The sequence below is a fragment of the Lathamus discolor genome, chromosome 9 (genome assembly GCF_037157495.1).
Source record: "Lathamus discolor isolate bLatDis1 chromosome 9, bLatDis1.hap1, whole genome shotgun sequence".
In the NCBI taxonomy this organism is placed as follows: Eukaryota; Metazoa; Chordata; class Aves; order Psittaciformes; family Psittacidae; genus Lathamus; species Lathamus discolor.
In genome coordinates, this window is record NC_088892.1 from 2,422,715 (window position 1) to 2,442,737 (window position 20,023).

At 56.4% G+C, this 20,023-nt stretch overlaps 2 protein-coding genes across 7 annotated transcripts; both read left to right on the plus strand.

The window, feature by feature from the left end:
* Positions 1-418: 418 nt before the first annotated feature.
* ARHGAP36 (Rho GTPase activating protein 36) lies at positions 419-13,667 on the plus strand. Of its 4 annotated transcripts, none has more exons than XM_065689660.1 (12): positions 438-722; positions 1,338-1,627; positions 2,884-3,038; positions 5,338-5,400; positions 6,467-6,711; positions 7,310-7,505; positions 7,979-8,034; positions 8,487-8,637; positions 9,757-9,905; positions 10,501-10,671; positions 11,532-11,629; positions 12,923-13,667. In XM_065689660.1, the coding sequence occupies exons 3-12, from the start codon at positions 2,924-2,926 to the stop codon at positions 13,059-13,061; spliced, it is 1,383 nt and encodes a 460-aa protein (XP_065545732.1). In that variant the 5' UTR covers positions 438-722; positions 1,338-1,627; positions 2,884-2,923; the 3' UTR covers positions 13,062-13,667. The 4 variants fall into 4 exon arrangements, with proteins under 4 accessions (XP_065545733.1, XP_065545732.1, XP_065545730.1 ...); XM_065689658.1 differs by having other exon boundaries at positions 1,360-1,627; XM_065689659.1 differs by having other exon boundaries at positions 1,360-1,473.
* A 2,116-nt stretch (positions 13,668-15,783) lies between these two features.
* On the plus strand, positions 15,784-19,527 carry LOC136019456 (regulator of cell cycle RGCC-like). 3 transcript variants are annotated; one of them, XM_065689656.1, is made up of 5 exons: positions 15,784-15,885; positions 16,164-16,319; positions 16,799-16,879; positions 17,354-17,416; positions 18,480-19,527. In XM_065689656.1, exons 2-5 carry the CDS (start codon positions 16,166-16,168, stop codon positions 18,485-18,487), a joined length of 306 nt encoding a protein of 101 aa, XP_065545728.1. In that variant the 5' UTR covers positions 15,784-15,885; positions 16,164-16,165; the 3' UTR covers positions 18,488-19,527. The 3 variants fall into 3 exon arrangements, with proteins under 3 accessions (XP_065545728.1, XP_065545726.1, XP_065545727.1); XM_065689654.1 differs by lacking the exon at positions 15,784-15,885 and having other exon boundaries at positions 15,892-16,319; XM_065689655.1 differs by lacking the exons at positions 15,784-15,885; positions 17,354-17,416 and having other exon boundaries at positions 15,892-16,319.
* The last annotated feature ends 496 nt before the right edge of the window (positions 19,528-20,023 follow it).

A 20,023-nucleotide genomic window follows, 5' to 3' on the forward strand; every position in this document is an offset into this window, starting at 1 on the left:
ATATTTGGTGACAAGGATGGGTACGCAGGGAAAATGAGAGCTCTGGAGCAGCCTGAGGAGGGCTTCCCATGCTTGTATTGAGGGAAGCAGGTTGCTGTACATGCAAGGCTCTCTGGGGTCTGTAGCCCACATGTGCAGCACATCTAGCTGTGAGCTTGTCAGTGCTGGAGCTTTGCAGGGCTCTGGGGTCCTTGGAGCCGTGGTGGATATGGAGGGTGGTTTCTGCCCGGCCCTGCCTGCCTGCCTACAGCAGGGGCTTGGTCACTGTGACAGCTGTGAAGGAGCAGCCAAGATGGAAACCATCCATTGGCCCTGTTTGGCCAATTTCCCTTCCAGGTCTCATCTGCCGGAGCAGCAGATGCTTCCTGGGTGCTCTGGTTACTGACAGGGAAGAGTGGGGAAGACATGGGATGGAGGAGATGGATTGAGCAACCACTGATCCCTGCCAAGGCGCAGACACTGTCAGGCGTGGGAAGTGCTGGTCCTTCCCTCTGCCCCTGCCCTCCCTCTCTCCAGAGTGCTTTGGGCTTGCTCTGTTTTGGCAGGAACCCACATTCTCATCACCCCTCTCCTCCCCTTGGCTCAGCTGTGGCCGCTCCTCCCGGCTCCTCTTCTCCTGCAGGCACCAGGAACATTCCCCTGCACGCTGTGGGACCGCTGCTTAGAAACCCATCGCTGGAAGCAGAGAAGGAGCCCAGGGTGCTGCTGCTCCTGCACAGAAGGTAAACCTCATCCCTCTGCTCCATCCTACTGCTGCTGAAAATGGGGAGCAACTGCTGCTCCTTGGGAATGGAAGGGGCTGCTGAGCTGAGTTTTTCCCATGAGATTTCCTTAAATAAGCCCTAGTCCTAAAAATAAGGAGGGAAAGTCATTGCAGAGAGGAAGTGCCGTGTTAGCACTGCTAATGCCATGTTAACACTCACAGTTAACTGAGAAGCAGTTTGTTCCTGTTCTTGAGTTAGTGAGATTCCTTTGGCAGCCCCCGCTGAAGGGGATTTGCTGTACTCTGGTTCTGCTCCTTGCTGTAGCTCCAGTGCCTGCCCAGGCTGGAGCGAATTCTGCCAACCCGGGCTCCGTGGAGCATCACCCACCTCGAGGCAGGGGCAGCCATGGAGCTGCCATCCAGGCTGGTGGTGGTCACACTTGTGGCAAGCAGTAAGGGCAGGGTTTCGGGGTAAACAGTTGGAAGTGTGAGTTCATCAGACAGCAGGAGATAGTGGCACCTTACAGGGCTATTCTCAGAGTGTTTATACTTGTGTAGTGGCAGATAAGCAGCAGCTTATCTGCCCTGTCTTCTCCTTCCTGCTTTCTCTCTGTTCTGCTCCCTCTCCTAATAGGGTTTTCTCCTCGTTGTCCCAGGGCAGCTGCATCCTCCCTGACCCCACATCCTCCCTGATCCCACTCTGACCATCCCATCTCAGGCTGGGCTGTGCCTGTGGATCTGTCCAAGCTGTGACAGTCACTTGCAGCAAGGTAATTCCCTTCCGTGTATCTGTCCTGGGGTTTGTCTCTCCAACTGCATCATCTGCTGGTGGCCAAGCTGCTCCCTTCCTGCCTTGAGGCTGCTGCTCGGCACTGCTGCTGCTCTCCCTCATTCCTGGTGTGGCAGGAACAGGAGCTATTACAGGTGAGTGGAGATGTTTTTCTCTGTCACAGCCAATGTTTTAGCTGTGCCCCCGGCTCTCCCAGGGCAGCTCATGTCCCAGGATCTTTGCTTGCAAAGCTTGGCTGGACCAGTTAAAGACTGACCTCTTCCGTGTAGCCCTGTTGAGACAATAAATAAAATCCATTCCTAAAGGGCTGCTTCTTTCACAGATTTCTGTCTGTCCACAGAGTTAAAATTAGGGAAAGCTGTGCCTGGCACCCACGGCTGCTGGCTGAGCTTGCCCTGGGAGGGAGAAGGCTGAGGGATGGCCAAAGCAACCTGGGGAGCCTAAAGAACAGCCCCTAGTGCTGTTTAATAATGAAAAAGCCCCTTTTTAAGCAGGACACAAATATCTTCATGGGCTGTGCCCCACCTGAAATGTAACTGGGTATCATGACTCCCAACCCTTTGGTAACGTAGCTCCTGATCTTCAGACTCTGGGTCAAGTCTGGTGCTAAGTCTGCTGCCTGTAGTAGCTGCCATGAAAGCAGGATCACACCAGTTCTAATGGGGTGAGTTACCTCTAGTCCAGTGTGTGAGGTAGTCGTGGGCACCCACAGACCCAGTTTTAATGGTGTTATGGTCATGGGCTTCCGGTGGGTGATTTCCAGGTATTTTTTTTTTGCCTTGAAGCTGTCCCTGGGAAGGCTTCTTCTGAAGCCTCTGCTCTGACCACACCTTCCTGTGCCCGCCCCGTAACCGCAGCCCCTGCTCCTCTTCACTGCTGCTCTTTGCCCTTTGGGCCGTGGTGGGTTCGCGGGTGCCCAGGCTGGGGCAGGGCTGGGGCAGCCCCCAGCTCTGTGCTGGGGGTGCAGGCGCTGGGGCGGTGCTGCTCTAAGGGTCTTGTTTACAGGAGATGAGGCTCAGTGCCAAGTGTTAAACTAAGAAACAAACCGACGTAAAGTGAGGGGAAAGGCAGAGAGGAACTTGTGGGGAAAGGGGAATGAGTGTGACTTGTGGGGGGGTGAGCTGGATTTTAGGCTTTAGTAGGTTTTTATGGCTTAAAACAAATCCTGAAGCTCCCTTCAGAGGAAACCCCTACACCCACCTCTGCAGAGTGGGAGCTCTGGGTATAGCATCCACACACCCAAAAGCCATCAGCAGCTGAGGGCTGTCTCTGTGTCCCCTGCATGTGCAGACACCTTGCAGCGCTCCCAGCAGCTCCTCCTGTCCTGCTCCAGCTCCTCCAGTTTCTGCCCTGTGCTCCTCACTCTTCTGTCTATATCTATGCCTTTCAGAGACCTTCATCCCTGCTCTGCTGCAGGGCAAAGCACGGACATGCAGCCTGTGTCCCTGCACAGCCTTTCGGAGCTGGAGAGAGCCAGTCTGCAAGAGATTGCCCTGTACCAGCTGCAGGAGAAGCTGCTTCTGGGAGATCTGAGCCTGACTAAAGGTAGGGAATGGGTGAGGATGGCTACTGCTGAGAGAGGGGAACTCTGAGCCATTCGTGCTGCTCGTCCCCATTCCCGCTCTTCCTAACAAGAGATGTTGTTTATGGAAAGGCTTTTGTGCCACATTTTGGTCCATTTAATGTTTTTTCCTCTGCTTTGGTTTGAGCGTTAAAGACCTCATCAGCCTTTTGAGGAGGGTTTGTGTGTCCACAGGAGTGTGAGAATGTGACCTTGCCTGTTGTCTGCCTGTGATCCCCTAATCCAAACCAGATGCAGAATGCCTTGGCAAGGTCTTCCACTGGGACTGTCTTAATGCCATTGAGATGGGATAAGCTTTGCTTCTTGGATTGATGTCCAGCACAAAGTCCTGATGCTGGAATGGGGTTTATGCAAGTCTAAAGACGTGCTACTGAAATTAATGGGCAGATAAATATAGAAGCTCCAGAGGGACTGAGCTCCTCTGAGCTGGCCTATATAGACACAGAGGCACGGTCTGGGTTCCTGTAGCTGCCATCTACACGTTAACCAGGCAAGGTCAGTGAGTGAGGGAATAACTGACTCCTTCCCAGATTCACTCCTTACTCAAGAGTGGACAGAACACCTTGAAACGCCTCCTCTGCCCCAGGCTGTGTTTTGCCATCCCAGTAGGGCAGGAGATGCTCCCCTCATTCCCAGAGCTCCCAGTTGCTCCAGGGCTGCAGCACCAGTGACCACTCTGCCTTTGAGTCTCTGGGGACTCAGACCACAAACATCCTGCTCATTTTGAGCTGTGAGATCCCATTCTCAGCAATAGCCTGCAGCAGCAGCTTCTCCAGTGCAAAACCCCCAGCTGTTCCTTGCTGTTAAGTGTGCTGCATTTTGTCCAATGGGCTCCTCTTCCCCTGGGATAAGTGCACGGATTGCAGGGTCCTCACCTCATCCTTGTGTGTGTTTTGCACATTGCTCTTGTGCTCACCCGGTTCCTGAAGGAAGCAGTTGCTGTCAGGAAATCCCTCCTTCCCTTCCTCCATCTTCACAGCCTTTAGGTTTCTACCTGCTCATTGTTCTCCTTGGCCGCGAGTCAGCGTGAGAGGCTGAGGCTTAGGTGTGGAACTATTGCACCTGCAGCATCAGTTTCCTATCCCAGCATTCTAAAGGGAAATTCATAATGTTTGGAAACACCTGAATTAGGGCTGGATGGTCTCCATTTGGCTCCGTCCATCTGTGTGTGCTTGCCCCCAACATCTGCCCACACAGAATTCCTGCTGCCTTCCACAAACAACCATTGCACAGTTGATGTTTTCCTTAACAAAAAGGCGTTAAGCACCTCTTGTAATGCTTGTGTCTCCAGGCAGCTCGAGGATGAGCATCACAGTGTGTGCCCCCCCACCATGAACCAGACTTTGGGCAACCTTCACTTAGCTCCAGGTTGTTCTTTGTCTTCCTGCTGTGTCTCTCCGTTTGAATGAAACACCACAAGTGGTGCTGCAGAAAGACTGATGTAGTGACATACACATGCTGCTCATACCAACTGCTATAGCTTGCCTCTAAATCTTACACCATAACCCAAACAACCACACAGGCTGTTTCTAGAAGAGAATTCCACAGGAATAAGGAGCACAAGCCAGAACAGGGCGATGTGCCCTGGAAGGATTTAAGGGAGGCTGTGAATGAGTTTTCAGTTCACTGCTGCTGGCTGCTGCCCCTGGATGCGAATGCTGAGGAGCAGCACTTGCCTCCCCAGGTCCAGATGGGTTTCTGGTGGGATGTTTTGTCTAACTGTCCTTGTGCTCTGTCAGACATTCCCAAAAGCTTTTCCAGGGCTGGATTCCTTTTTCCAGTCCAGAGACCAGGCCTTGGAGGATGAATTAGGGCATCCTCTAGGGTCATTAGGTAGTTGCTAGAACATCATCATCAATAGGGAGTCGTGTACAAGGTGCATACAGAACTGAAAGGTGGCCAGAACAGGTTTAAGCTGCAGCCTTTGGGCAGCTGAAGTTTTCCTGCTGCTCTTCCACATGTGAGAACCCATCTGGGCCCCTCGCCGTAGGCTCCTGGCATGTCCTTTCACTCAGGGAGGATGATGGCAATCTCGGGCTGGCTCCTGCAGGTGGCTGAAACAGCATCCTCTGGGCCATGGCAACAGAGTGCATCAGGCATCCTCTGAGCCATGGCCACAGCAGCCCCACACCATGCGTCCACCATGGGAGGTGCCTGTGGCCATGCTCTGGGGCGAGGGGGTGGAAGGCAAATGGCTATAAGGGGAGATGGTACTAAACCAGCCTAATGATGCAGAACCTTTGCTTTCTTTTCTCCTCATAGTCAGACCTAAGGGCAGCAAATCCATCCGCCAGAAGCTGGAGAACTTCTCAAAGGAGAAGAAGGGTGAGCAGCCCCCCTCTGCCCCATGCCTAGTCCCTGCTCGCAAGTGGAATTGGTGATTTTTGATGGGAGATGCCCACATTCAGCAAGGAGCTATGTCCTGTGTTGGCTGTTCTCCAGAGGGGGTGTAATGATACGTGTAGAAGCATGAGAGCATCTGGAAGGGATGTGTGTGCGTGAGCTGTAAAGCTGTACACACATCACCATTTCTGTCTGCTCATTTTACCGCTGGTCTCGCTGCTTCAGGGTCTGTTTTACTGTGGATGTTAGCCAGAAACCTGGGGAGAACTGAAGTGCACAGCCAGTTGGGAATCATGGACTGGGTTGGGTTGAAGGGGCCTTAAAGCTCCTCCAGTTCCACCCCTGCCATGGGCAGGGGCACCTTACACTAGAGCAGGTTGCTTGCAGTTCACTGCTTTTCCTCACACCAGCACAGAGTCCTCTGGAAAAGTCATTTGGGGACAATGCTATTAACAGCAAAACAGTTCTGGGACAGATGTAGCCGAGGTTCTTACACTGGAACTGGAGGTTATAACTTGTTGAGAATCTTTTGCATCAAATACTTGTGGTGATTTATGAAGCCTCCACCTCACAGACACTATGAGGCTGTAACCAGTTGAAGGAAGGAAAGCTCAGGAAAACTGGGCACAGGTTGCAGCAAGCCCATGGATGGAGGCCAGTTTTCCTGGGTCACCTTCCTCTTCCTCAGTGTCTCCCTTTCTGTGCCCTCCTGCTCAGCTCCTGCCTTGCCTGCACCCTGAGTCCCACCACACCGTGCCCTGGGGATATTCTTCCTGGGCACTCCTGGGGAGCTTGAGGAGGAGCAGGGAGCAGGAGGGGACAAGGGCACTGATTCAGGGCTCTCATCCTGGATTCATGCTACAGATCTCCTTGTCGTGTATGGAACTGGTTTTATTTGCTGTCCTCTCCACTCTCCCACCTTCACAGTATCCTGGTATTCGCTCTGTCGGTCCATTCTTCTACCCAGGCACACACAGCCCTGGCACTGGGCTCCCATTCCTCTTTCCTGCTGGTGACACTTCTCCATTGCTCCCATGTTCTGCCCTAGACTGCTCCCCTCAGACCTTCGGGATCCCGCTCTCCCAGGTCATTGCCAATGACCGAGCGCACCGGCAGCTGCAGGAGGCGGTGAGGAGCAGCCGCCGGCTCTGCCTGGAGGTGGAGGCGACTGTGAGGACATTCCAGGCCCAGAGGCACCAGAGGATGGGCAGGAGCCTGGTGCCCTGTGGGGCCCTCCCTGAGGAGCCGCTTCCCCCTGCTCTGCCCAGCAGCGAGTCCTGGCGCCAGCGGAGGGTACGCTGTGAACTGGGCGGTGATGGTGCTGGGGCAGGGGCACTGAGCTCCGCAGCCAGTGTGGGTTAGGGCCTGGTCTTAATGGATGTGGTGCTGCATGCTGGTCTTGGCTGCCCTCAGGGACATAGGGTGCCCCAGCTGCCCCCAGAGGTAGGCTGTGAGGGGTGGGACACTTCACTGGCTCTCATGGAGCCAACGTCACCAGAAGGACATGGCCAGCCAGCCAAAACCTTCTCCAGAGAGAGACAGGGATAGGAGGAGATCCAAAGCCCTTCTCCAGGTTTCCTGCAGCCCCTTTAGGCACTGGAGCTGCTCTAAGGTCTCCCCTTAAGGAGCCTTCTCTTCTCCCGGCTGAACCAGCCCAGCTCTCTCAGCCTGTCCCCATACAGGTTTCCCCTCTCCTCATGTCTGCGTATGGCGTAGGGCCTGCTGCAGTAGCAAGGCTGTGTTCAGAACCATCTTGCACTAGGAGCAGTGCACATGAAGCAATATTCTCTTGACACCCCGGAGAGGCTCTGCAGACCCCTGCATCCGTTTGGAGGTGATGCCTCCCTTTCCAAGGCTGCAGAGTGATGGAACCACCTCTGCTCCATCACAGGGTGCGATGTCCGTGGACTCCATCACTGACCTGAGTGACAACACCTCCAAGCTGCTGGAGGCTCTGCAGTTGTCACACCCGCATGAGCTGGGTCCACGGAGGAGCCTGGGCAAGAAGAAGATGTTCAGCCTCAACCCCATCACCTGGCAGGTCCCGCGGATCGTGGACAGGTGCTGCAAACACATTGAGATGCACGGTAAGTACCTGAGTCCCACAGTGGGTTTGTAAAACCCATCCTGCATCCTGGACTGGGGATTCCTGCCCTGGACATTCCCCAGGATGGGAGGAGGGAGTTGATTCCTGGGGCAGGGAATACTCCCAACACCTGGGAAGAGTCCTTTGGACTAGGTGTGGCATCTGGGCTGAGAAGGTGTATCAGTGACACATCTCCTGGTGTTAAGATCTGGTGTACTCTGGCCTTAACTCCCCCTGCAAATCTAGTAGCTCACAGTGAATAGAGATGAGGCCTCCTCCCTGACTCACAGACAACCCCAGAAAATCTTATTGCTCCAAACCCCTTCTTCTTACCCCCTCTGATGGGAGTGGGATGGATGCAACCCCTCATGGCCAGTGCAGAAGAACCATATTGTGATGCCGAGGTGCTCCCAGGACTGCTCAGGGTAGCGGAAGGCAGTGGGGTTGCAGAGTACTCACTTCTCTGTCTCCCAGGTCTCCACACTGTGGGCATCTTCCGAGTCGGGAGCTCCAAGAAGAGAGTTCAGCAGGTAAAGAGACATTTACTGCGTCCTCCATGGCTGTGCAGGATCCAAGGGATGGATGCTTGTGTGGGTGGGGACTGAATCCCAGAATCCCAGGATGAGAGAGGCAGCTTAAAGCTCATCCAGCTCCAACCGCTGCCATGGGCAGGGACCCCTTCCACTGGAGCAGCTTGCTCCAAGCCCCTGTGTCCAACCTGGCCTTGAGCACTGCCAGGGATGGGGCAGCCACAGCTTCTCTGGGCACCCTGTGCCAGCGCCTCAGCACCCTCACAGGGAAGAGCTTCTGCCTAAGAGCTCAGCTCAGTCTCCCCTCTGGCAGGTTAAAGCCATTCCCCTTGGCCTGTCCCTACAGGCCCTTGTCACTGCGGTAGCTCTGAACAGGAACAGAGCCTGACAGCATGGCGCATATAAAAAGGAAGAACTGACTTTGCTTTATTCTCATTTCTCCTATCTTTAAGCTGAGGGAGGAGTTTGACCGAGGACTGGACGTGTTCCTGGATGAGCATCAAAGTGTTCATGATGTGGCTGCTCTGCTCAAAGAGTTTCTTCGGGACATGCCAGATCCCCTGATTCCCAGAGAGCTTTACTCAGCCTTCCTCAGCACAGCCTGTGAGTACGCACAGTGCAGAGCCTCTGCCCAGCCCATCCTCCACTGCTGCTTTTGTAAGGGGGGGAAAAAGGGAATTTTCTTCCTGAGCAATTCCCTGGCCCACTACCAGCTCCCAGCACAACTCGGTTTGTATTGCTGAAAGGTGTCTTGATGAATCCTTGCCCTCCAGGTTCTGGGTGACTGGGTTTCTGGGCAGTCTCCACAGTTTCCAGAATTGCTCTTCCTTGGTCTCCTTCACCACCTCTTTGTTCTCCTTTTGCCATCCTTCTCTGCTCAGGTTTGATTCTCCAAATCCTTGAATCCCTGCTTCCACATCAGAAATGAGCAGCTACACACTGGTGGGCTTGTCAGCAGGCTGTGCCATGTCAGGGAGCAAGACAGGGCACATGGTGGTCAGTCAGAACAAGGGTGTGCAGGGATGTAGTGGAAGGTACAAAGCAATCTTCTGCCATCAGGCTCAGTTTTCTGAGCACAGAGTACACCTGCACTGTGAAACAGGAGTGTCAACCGACCTTATTCTTGCTGAAATCACCCCAGAGCAAAGCCGTGGGACTGCACATGTGTCTGCTGGTTGTGGGCACACAGCATGGAGCTTCTTCAGGATAAGTATGACATGAGACTGGGCATATCTCAGCATGGGGTATCCTTAGGGAGGTCAGGAAAATGGGGATGAAAAGCAGGACAGTCCTGCATCCTGGCTGGAAGTGGCTGCAGCAGCTTTTCTTTGGTGTCTTTTACTTGGAGTCCTAGACATGGAATTTACATTATGGATCCCGAGCCTGACCTTTTGTTAAGGTTTTCTGGCCTGTAGAGGGTTTCTGTTCCATCTCCTTGCCCAGCTTCTGTTTGGCTCCCACATCCTTCCTCACCCTCCTTTACCAAATCCACGTGAGAGCCGTTGGCTTAGTGGTGTGCGGCTGGCTCAGGCACGTGCGGACGCTGCACTCCGTGTTTGGGGTTGGTTGTTGGTAACCGCCTTACACGCATCCCTCCCTCTGCCCTGGGGCAGTCAGTGCCGGCGGGGCTGTGCGATGCGAACCGCAGCCCTTGCGGCCGGACCCGTGCCTGCCCGGCAGGGACGCAGCCCGCGGCACTGACGGGCTCCGCTCTCTGCGCAGCCATGGCGGGCATGGCCCAGCGGGGGGCGCTGCAGCTGCTGCTGTTCCTGCTGCCGCCGTGCCACAGCGACACGCTGCTGCGGCTCCTGCGCTTCCTGGCCGAGGTGGCGCGGCACGCGGAGGGCTCCCGCCGCCCCGACGGACGCGAGGTGAGGCTGCGGTACCGGCGGGGTGGCCCCGGGCGAGGACCGGGTCTTTCGGGGCAGGGCTGCGAACGCGGCTCCTCTGCGCGGCGTCCCCGCGGGCCGCGCAAGCGCCGTTCGTGTGCGCTGATCCGGGTTTCCCACTGCCCCCGCCCGGGGGTTTCAGGGTGTGCGTGGGGGTTGTTTCAGGGTGTGTGGGGGTTGTTTCAGGGTGTGTGGGGGGGTTGTTTCAGGGTGTGTGGGGGGGTTGTTTCTCTGCCCATCCGAGCTCTAAGTCTGTGACTCAGAGGTGCTGGCTTTGTCCCATAGATGATAAGAAGATGATACACGAATCTTGGGTATTGCCTCTTGGTGGGGGTTGTGGAAGTGAGGGAGGTGAGATTGGAGGCTCTGACGCAAGGAGGGGATGTGCATGTGCCCCAGCACACAAACCCTTCATGCTGGCTCTGCCACGAGCTTAGGGAGGACCAAAACTGGACCCGTTTTAACACCCTAGCCTCACCCAGCAACTCATGTTCCTGACCGGCGGGTGAGGCTATCCTGGGACATCTCCTGCTGGTGCATCTATGATGTGTGATTTCCTTTCATGGTTGCCTGCCAGGTTCCTGGGAATAAAATGACAGTTTCAAACTTGGCCACGATCTTTGGTCCCAACATCCTGCAGAAAGAGAGGCCTGGAGAGAAAGATGCTGCTGCTGTGAACTATGAGGACAGCGCTGCCATCATACTGGTACTCCAGCGGCTGATTGAGCATCACCAGACCCTGTTCATGGTACGTGTGGCTTCCTCAGGGCAGCTTCTCTAGACCTGGCCTTCCTTTCTGAACAATTCTAATAGCAGCAGGAGGAAGGATAGATTCACTGCCCCGCTCCAGTTGGCTTATGAAAACGGGATTCATTCGTCATGGCAGCTGTAAATATTAATTTGGGATGGCTTGTTACTGCATTGTAAAGGCAGAGCTGAGGGTCATGCCATGGACAGATTCCCTCCCCTCTGTCACTTTCCACCCCAGTGACATCTGACCAAGCTCATTTGGGGCAGAGAACAACTGGGAAACAGCGAGTGCAGGAGCAGCTCCTCTGAACTGATACCCTCCCCCCGCCAAAGTCCCAGTGAGGGGGGGGGAATAAGAGGAAGAAATAGGAGGCCTAGGAAGAGGGAAGCTGTCCCCATGGGATGCACTGCAGGTGGGCACCAGGTGGTCATGTAGCTGAAGTGGCTGCTCTCCTTGAGGACAGCCCCATGGGGGCTGTGCAGCTCTCTGGAACCCCCAGCAGAGCCGCCTGGGTTAGCAGGAGCATACATTGAGCATTCCTCCTGGCCCTGATTTTAGGAAAGGACCCGGGAAATTCCCAAGAAGTACCAGAAATGTCCACTCCCTGCAGGTCTATGGGAACATGACACTTCAGCTCCCAGAAAAGCCTTGTAGCAACCGTCAGGTCTGCAGTGAGCCAAAGGAGCAGGACTGGTGTGGGGAAAGCAGGGCCGAGACCTACTTAGGCCTGGGTGGTGTGTGGGAAGTCACCCCAGCACAGGGTGTCTGTGAGCAGGGATGGACCGGGTGTCCCCTCGCTGCCCTCACTGCCCTGCAGAGGAGGAGGTGCCATGAGCGTGTCTGTGTGTCCCGGCCAGGTGTCCCCCGAAATGCAGCAACACATCCTCAGGAGGCTCTTCCAGACAGACCCCGACATCATCGAGTACCTGCTGCGCCGGAGGCTCCGTGCTGCGCCGTGAGTCCCTGCCCAGCTGCAGGGGCACAAACCCTGCCCATGCTGGCACCCACCGCTGAGACAGAACCACACCCTGGCTTGGGCTGGAGGGGCCTTAGATCTCCTCCAGCTCCAACCCCTGCCATGGGCAGGGACCCCTTCCTCTGGAGCAGCTTGCTCCAAGCCCTGTGTCTAACCTGGCCTTGAGCACTGCCAGGGATGGGGCAGCCACAGCTTCTCTGGGCACCCTGTGCCAGTGTCCCACCACCCTCACAAGGAAGAGCTTCTGCCTAATGTCTAATCTGAATCTCCCCTCTGGCAGGTTAAAGCCATTCCCCTTGTCCTGTCCCTACAGGACCTTGTCCAAGGACCTTCTCCAGGTTCCCTGTAGCCCCTTTAGGCATTGGAGCTGCTCCAAGGTGTCCCCTTCAGGAGCCTTCTCTTCTCCAGGCTGCTCCAGCCCAGCTCTCTCAGCCTGGCTCCAGAGCAGAGCTGCTTCAGCCCAGGGCTGGGGCTGCCAGGGATGGGGCAGCCACAGCTTCTCTGGGCAGCCTGTGCCAGCACCTCAGCACCTTCACATCCCAGCTTTTCCATCCCTTGGTGCTTCTTATTCTCCTTTTTTCCTGCCCAGTCTGTCCTATGCTCCCTCCTTCACCCAAACGTACTCTGCACCAGCACTCCCCCACTGCACACATCTTCATGGGCCTCTGCTGTCCCAGCCTCTCAGGACCACGCACTGATGCTTGCTCCATTATCGGCTCCATCAACAGCCTTCTCCAGGTTTTCCTCACCCTTGGTGCTGTCTGCACTTCTCTACACTTTCTGCCTGTCTTGTGAGCATGGGTCTGTGTGTGACTGCCAGCTAGGTCTGTACCTCTGCTTTTTGGCTGTGAGATAGGAAAGTCCCAGAGAGGCTCAGAGTTTGAGCTCGTGCCCTTCCCTGTGAGTAAAGAAGGTGGAGTAAAAGAGTCTCCAGTTCCATGATCTGAGCCCGTGATCATGGCAGGTAACAGAGGAGGTGTTTTGCTCCTCTGTGGTGTGAAGCAGGGCAGCTTAGCAGTCTTGAGTCTCCTTGCAGAGCTGGTGACTCCTTCAGCTGACACAGGCTGTCCTGTACAAAGTGGTTTCCCAGAGCGCAGACCTTAAGGGTTGTAAGGTTACCTTATGCTCTTGCTGCTTGTCTCTCCTCACATCCCTTTTGGGACTGCCCAAAGAGATGGCAGGTCTTTGGGGTCACTGCTAGAGGCTGTGTGGGTGTGAAACTGGCAATGGAAGCAGTCTGCAAATAGTACATCTCTCTCTTTTCACTTTTAGGAGCACAGAGTGTGAGAATTCAAGAGAGGAGCATGCTCCATCCCTGCTGCCAGGGTGGACGCGCACCCTGGAGAACAGCTCGATCTCATCGGAGCTGTACAGCAACATCTCATTCCTAAACCTGGACATTGGCATCTAGCAGTGCTGGGCCAGCCCCTCTGCACTGCGGATAGGACTGGGCAGCTGGGCAACCCTTCCGCACGAGCCGCTTCCTCTGTGCCACGTCAGAGGAATGGAGCTGTGACAGGAGCATGAATGCCTGCGGGAGCCCCTTTGCCACCAGCGGACAATCCAATGGCATGCAGGCTGGAGAGCAGCAGGCTGGTGTCTGCCAGACTGGGGGATGCGACCTGGAGGTCCAGAACTGATCCCATCTGGTATAGTTCCAGGCACTGCTCAGGCTGGTGGCTTACAGAGATGGGGGAGCAATAGCCTGGGGCCGAGCCCCCCTGTACAGACAGGGAGGATACTGGCCTGACACTGAGTGGATGGGGAATGTTAGCAGGGCAGTGAGGATGGAAAATGAAGCTGGGGGGTTGGGATATCACTTACCATGTGCGGTTGTGTGGAGAGAAAGCTCTCCTGGAGCTGGAGGAATGCCCACAGAGCTACAGGAACAGCACCCCTGGTGCAGAGACACTCCGGCCTGCTCTGTTCAGAATGAATCATAGCTTTCTTCGTTGTTTTAACCCCTGTTTAAAATTGCTAACGTTACGGATAGTAAAACACTGTATCAACCCTGAAATGCATGGCTGGTGTAGCAGGAGAGCACAGTATACTCTGAGGACTATAAACTTCAATTTTGCTTGAATTCATATTCAGTAGGTTAGACCTTCTGATGTATTTTACACATTATGGTATGATTTCATGATCTTTGGCTGAGAAATGCCTGGGTTGGTTTGTTCCTGCTTCTCAGGCATTGGAATTCATGGCTCGTTACAAATGTATGTTTGTTGCTGATCTGGCAGGATCACAGAGTCATGGAATGGTTTGGGTTAGAAAGTGTCATGTTCACAGTTGAGATCTTGCCTCCAAAGAAATGCAGTTGAAGAGAGGGCAGGCAGGTAGGATGATGGTGAGGGCTGTGGTAGGAGGATCAGTGCCTGGAGAAGCCTCATGGCTTTGGTCACATTTGTAACATCAAGAAGTTCGGTGGTGGATGCGGGAGCATTCCTGTGCCACTCTCCTGAGAGGAGGAGGATGATCCCACCGCAGCCAAAGCAGCATCCGCCGATGGGAGGTGCCTCTCTCGGGATACAGCAGCAGCACTGCTCAGGGATGAATTGTTTGAAAAGGTCCCTTCCCTGTGGATGGGTACAGTTGGGGCGGGTGGAGAGGCAGTTCCTGGAGAACAGCAGAGGAGCGTGTGCTGAGAGACAACTGCTGAGAGCCTCGCAAGCAGTGATAAGCCCTGGGGCTGAGTGGTGCTGTTGGGTCTGCAGGGGCGGATAAACCCGGAGTACCATGAGCCTGCTGAAGGTTTTGAGGTCACCAGCACACTGGAGCACCATGTGTAACAGCACCATGTCCACACTGCTCTGTGCAGACATACTACAGGATTACAGCACCTGCAAGAGCTGCACCTCTGGGGACCATCCACATTCCTCCCAGGCAGCCTCTGGTGTGTCAGGGTGACTGCTTCTCGGTCCACCGCCAGCGGTGGTGGTGCTGTTCCGTGTGGTGCAGTGACACTTATCTCCTGGCAGTTCTGGCAGCCTGAGGCCGTTACCAGTCTGTGCTAAGGAGCATGAGGTGTCCCTCAGTGGTGGATCTCTCTGAGCTGTTACCAAGGTCCACCAAGAATTTGGAACCCAAGAAAAAAGCAGGTGATGTGGGCAGCCTTCCCTGTGTGGGATGGAGAAAAGCAGGCTCAGGGTGCACCTTATCCCCATGTCCTAGTATTTAGAGAGTGACAGAGACTCCCTTTTTCATGGAATCACATGGAGAAGAGGGGGGGTGACGGGCAAAAGAAGGCTTGTGGGGAAGCACACCGTCATTCTTACTATAGGGAATACAGCACTCCCTGTGGGGTCTTTGTACACATCACAAGGCTCAGAAACTGCTCTGGCTACCAGTGGGGATATTGCTACGAACTCCACGTGAGGGCAGCCTAGCACTGAGAAGTGACCACAGAACCCAGAAATGGCTTTCTGAGAAGGACACAGGCTTTTTTCTCCCTCAAAAGCACCCTGGGGTGTCACTGCTGGGTGTGCATCAGTATTTCATACAGTCCCAGCCTGGTTTGTGTTGAAGGGACCTTAAAGATCACTCAGTTCCAGCCCCATGCCACGGGCAGGGACACCTTCCACCAGAGCATCTTGCTCCAAGCGCCGTCCAACCTGGCATTGAACACATGGTGTGGTCTGTGGAGCTTGGTTAAAGGAGAGCAAAGACAAGTGGGAAACATCCTACAGGACTTCACATCATGGTGGCTGGTGGTGCAGGGAAGGAAAAGGGCACCTGCCAGGAATCGTAAAGGTCTCGAGAACATTTCCAGCTAAGAGAGAAGCCAGCCCGGCCCAGGATCCCACCATGCAGGGCACCAGCAGCACTGAGGAGGGAACTGCGGTGGGATGGAGGCAAGGAACGGGCGGAGGCAGGGCTGGGCTGGAGGGATGCTGCCGGTAGCTGCCTGCCTCGGGAGGACCCCCGTGGGTGGGTTTAGTCCGCCCAGCTCCTCAGGACCAAGGTCCTCAGGCCCTGTGTGACACCCGGGACCCTCGGAGGTGGGGAGGAGGTGAGCTGGGGGGAGGGGGGAGGATGTCATCCCTGCTCTTGCAGTGAGGGGACGGGGGAGACGCCGCACCCGGACCCACGGCGGAAGGGGGTAGGTGGGAGCTCTGCGAGCGGCGGGGAGGGGGCTCCGGGACGCTCCGCCCAGCGCCCGGGGCGGCCCCGGGGCTAAAACGGCCGCGAGCGGCGGAACTCGCGCTGCAGCCGCCCGGACCGGAGCGCGCCCGACAGTGAGTGCTGCGCCGCCGTCCCGTTCCACCCCCCCGGTCCCTCCGCTCCCGGAGGGCTCTGCCCGGGACCCTCCTGCCGGGACGTTCCCGGGAGCCGATGGAGCGCGGGGCTCCGGCTGCGGCTTCTGGCCGTGTCCTGCTCCCCGCCACGTGCGAGCGGGGCCCCCTCGGGTCTTTCCCGCAGACCCGCGGGATCCCGCCGGGGCCGGGGCAGCCGAGCTCCGCATCCCCGGGGCGCAGCGTGCTGGTGCTGTCTCAGGCTGACTTCTCGTCCCCAGCGATGGCCGACGAGCTCCGTGACCTGCTGCGAGAGTTTGATGAGGTGATGGAGGACTTTGACAGGGGCCCCACGCGTCAGTACGAGCAGCATCTGGAGGAGCTGAAGAGGAAAGCAGGGACTAGGGTGTACGACAGCGGCATCGATGAGCTGGAGAGTGAGTCAGGGCTGGGCAGTGAGGAGTCCTGGAGGGGATGGTGTCCCTCGGGATGGAGCAGCTTTGGGAGCTCTGGGGCAAACCTCTATGGCAAACTACTGAGCTTCCTGCTGGTCCTGCCTCTGAGTTGCTCACCCGGCCCATTGTGGGCATGGGTTGCTGACCCAGGGGCTGCCAATATCTGCTGCATTTGCTGCTGCAGAATGGCACAAGGGTTGAGATAACCCGGAGCTCAGAGGGAGCTGCTTCATTATAATAACCCTGAGGGGTCCCCGTGGCTGTGCTCTGGTGCTGTTGGACCTGGCAGAGCAGCTCAGTTCCCTTTTCCCAAGTATTCCTCACAGCAGGAGAAGAGCAGATGGGCCAAGAGTGAGGGTGGACCAGGGCCCTGTGCCATGCACATGATCAGTCCCTGCCCCTGCAGCTTTATTATAAGGTGCCTGTGGCTATGGCTGGCGACTGACGCTTCACAACTGCAGGTACCAGCACGTCCCCAGGAAGCAGTCTCAACTCCAGCGAGGAGGACCTTAACACCCCGGCCAGTGCTTACCCCTCCAAAGGTGAGGCTGAGCAAGCTGTCCGAAGGGCTGTTTGCTGGAGATTCCCCCTCACGTTTGTCTCAGCTCCACAGCCATGGGCTGGCCCCAGGAGGGGTGCTGGTGGAGCCCTGCTGGATATGCTTTGCAGCAGGAAACGCTGTGTCTCCAGGCAGTTAGTCCTGGGGCTCTCCTGCCCATGCTGCCTTCAGTAGCATTCTCAGCTCTGAGGTGTGTGTGCGCACAGGAGCATCCTGCTGCAGAATGGGTGATGCTGGAGCTGCTTGGGGGTGTGTGGCTGGGGTTAGTACTGAACTGTGCAGTTCAGGTCCCTGTTGTGGATGCAGCTCCCAAACCCCCTCCCACTGCCCTCAGGCAGCTCTTGGCTGGCACAGGCACAGCAGGCAGCCGCAGCGGTTGTGCTTGAAAGCAAGGGGTAGGGATCTTTCCTCTCTCATGCTGGGGAATGGGAGAGACCTGACTGTTTCTCTCCACCAGCAAAGCTTGGTGACACACAGGAGCTGGAGGAGTTCATTGCGGACCTGGATAAAGTGCTGGAAGGTACAAACACAGCTGTGATCCTGCTGTTCCCTGAGCCAGCGGGGCAGGACACTGGGATGGGGCTTCTTCATCACCTCCAGCTTGGCCAGCACTGCTGGCAGCGAGGCTCTGGCTGCAGGGTTAGAGCCTGGGTCTGGCTGCAGGTGGGATCCTTCTGTCCTTTCTTTTGTCCGGGGCTCACCTGAATGTCCCCCCTTCCCTCTCCAAGTGCTTTCAGCTGGGGCAGGAATTCCACTGCAGAAAGGTGCCAAACAGCACAGTCTGCAGAGCTGTTGGCACCTTCGGAAGGTGTGCAGACCCTGTGGCTCTGCTCTGCCCTGCCTGCAGCATCTCTGTGACTGCTGCATGGAGGGTTCTCTTTGCTATGGGGGACGGTGAGCAGATGGAAAAGCGTGTTTTCCACTTGTGGCATTCCCCAGCCTGCAAAAAGTCAGCTCTGTGGAAAAATCCCATCTGGAGGGAGGAAAAGGGAGGATTTGAACTCAGTAATTACCACCTGACAGGTGCCTGTTGAAGGGAAACTTGTGCACGTGCAGGGCAGGAGCTGCTCCCAAGGCTGTCTGTGGTGGCAGAGGGGGAATCCCAGCCCATGGCCAGGCCCTGGTCTTCTCCTGGGGCAGGCGGGGATGCTGCGCTGGCGTCTCCAGCAGCTCTACCCAGGCAGCTCTGCCCTGCCATGGGGGTCTGCTCCCCGGTAGCTTCCTGGCTGGGGAAGCTGAGGCAGAGGCTGTGCTCCCTCCCCACAGGGGTCCCCGCGTGACAGCCCGAGCAGGGAACTGCATTTAAGCCAAATGAAGCATTTCCTTCTAGGCAGGCCCCACAAGTCGCAGTTCCCAGAATCTGTTCCCTTCCCCAGTGCCCAAGATAAGGTGGTGGCGGGTGGGAGGTGTTGCTGCTGCTGGCGCTGAGCCCTCCTAGGAGAACAGGAGCCCCCCAGCAGGTCTCTGCTCTAATCCTGTTGCTGGTGCTGTGGCGGCGGGGGGGGCAGTGCAGAGCACCAGCAGCCTGCTGCCCCCAACGGCCATCTCACAAATGCTCTTCTTCCCCCTTCACTGTCCTGCAGAGATGTGAGATGTGGTTTTGGTGGTGACTTTGGAGACGAGAACCTGCAGCAGATGAGCCCCGTGTATGCCTGGTACATCCTCTGCTTCTGCGCCCCTCCTGCCCCGCCGCCTGCAGGGTGATCCTGTGCCAGCCGCCACAGACTGCCCCAGCTGAGGGGACCCCGCTCCACCCCCGCAGGACTCTGCCAGTGCTGAGACGAGGAGAGCTCTTGGTGGAGGATCACAGAGGATTCCAGACTCTGTGTTGGGAGGGACCTTACAGTTCATCCAGCTCCAACCCCTGCCACGGGCACGGACCCCTTCCACTGGAGCAGCTTGCTCCAAGCCCCTGTGTCCAACCTGGCCTTGAGCACTGCCAGGGATGGGGCAGCCACAGCTTCTCTGGGCACCCTGTGCCAGCGCCTCAGCACCCTCACAGGGAAGAGCTTCTGCCTAAGAGCTCATCTCAGTCTCCCCTCTGGCAGGTTAAAGCCATTCCCCTTGGCCTGTCCCTACAGGCCCTTGTCCCAAGCCCCTCTCCAGGTTTCCTGCAGCCCCTTTAGGCACTGGAGCTGCTCTCAGGTCTCCCCTTAAGGAGCCTTCTCTTCTCCAGGCTGCCCCAGCCCAGCTCTCTCAGCCTGGCTCCAGGGCAGAGCTGCTCCAGCCCTCGCAGCACCTCTGTGGCCTCCTCTGGATTCGCTCAGTGGCTCCACATCCCTCTGTTACTGTTCTCCCAAAGCTGGCTGCAGCACTGCAGGCTTTGCCCATCTTTTGTGTCTTGGGGGGTCAGTGGGGTCTGTGCCACTGGTGAAGCCAGAGGAGAACCCTGGCTGGTTTTGAGGAAGAGGAGTGTGCAATGCATCAGCAAGAATTCTGTGTCCCCTCCTGGGTCAGGGAAGCCTGTTCCCATGGCAGATGTGTCACAGGCAGTGACAACCACTGCTGGCCCTTTGCTCTGCACGAGTAGCCTCAAGCCCAGTTCCTGCCCGTGCCCTGTCTGCTGCTGTAAATAGTGTACAAATGCTGTGGCTATACAGGGGATGTTTGTATAAAGGGTTTGGAAGTGTCTGCTTGCCTCTGTGTGTGTTCAGTCTTCTCCTGTGGGTAAACCCAAGCCTGTGCTTCCCTGGAGCAGCCCCATGAGCTCTCAGGGAGCTTGGCTGCTCCAATGGGGATGGATCCAGACAGCCTGGACCCTGGTGGAGAGCAGGAGAGGAGGGCTGGAGCCTTGTACTAGAGGCTCATCAGGAGCTGTAAGGTGGACACGTAGCCTTAGCAGATCCTCAGATGTCCCATCACACGGCTTTGGCTCCTGGACTATGTGGAGGTGCAAGAGGAGGACAGAGTCCATCCCTTTTACCTCCATGTGCTAGGGCAGATGAGCCACTGCCTGCTCCTCTTGCTCTGCTGGCCCTGGGGACCTGTGCATGTGGTGCTGCGGGACCTGCTCTGTTGATGCTCAAAAGCCACCTACTTTACCCTAAAGATGCATTACAGGGAGTATTTCTTGGTTCACCTACAGAAACAAGAGGCAAACAGGGCTCCCTCATGCAGAGCCGGGTTG

Excerpts from the sequence above, each read along its gene's own strand:
- ARHGAP36 (XM_065689660.1), top strand. The coding sequence starts at position 2,924 with ATGCAGCCTGTGTCCCTGCACAGCCTTTCGGAGCTGGAGAGAGCCAGT. Across the intron at positions 10,672-11,531 it reads ATCACCAGACCCTGTTCATG|GTGTCCCCCGAAATGCAGCA; the intron begins GTACGTGTGGCT and ends TGTCCCGGCCAG. Across the intron at positions 11,630-12,922 it reads CGGAGGCTCCGTGCTGCGCC|GAGCACAGAGTGTGAGAATT; the intron begins GTGAGTCCCTGC and ends TTTCACTTTTAG.
- LOC136019456 (XM_065689654.1), top strand. The coding sequence starts at position 15,983 with ATGGAGCGCGGGGCTCCGGCTGCGGCTTCTGGCCGTGTCCTGCTCCCC. Across the intron at positions 16,320-16,798 it reads CGGCATCGATGAGCTGGAGA|GTACCAGCACGTCCCCAGGA; the intron begins GTGAGTCAGGGC and ends TCACAACTGCAG. Across the intron at positions 16,880-17,353 it reads CAGTGCTTACCCCTCCAAAG|CAAAGCTTGGTGACACACAG; the intron begins GTGAGGCTGAGC and ends TCTCTCCACCAG.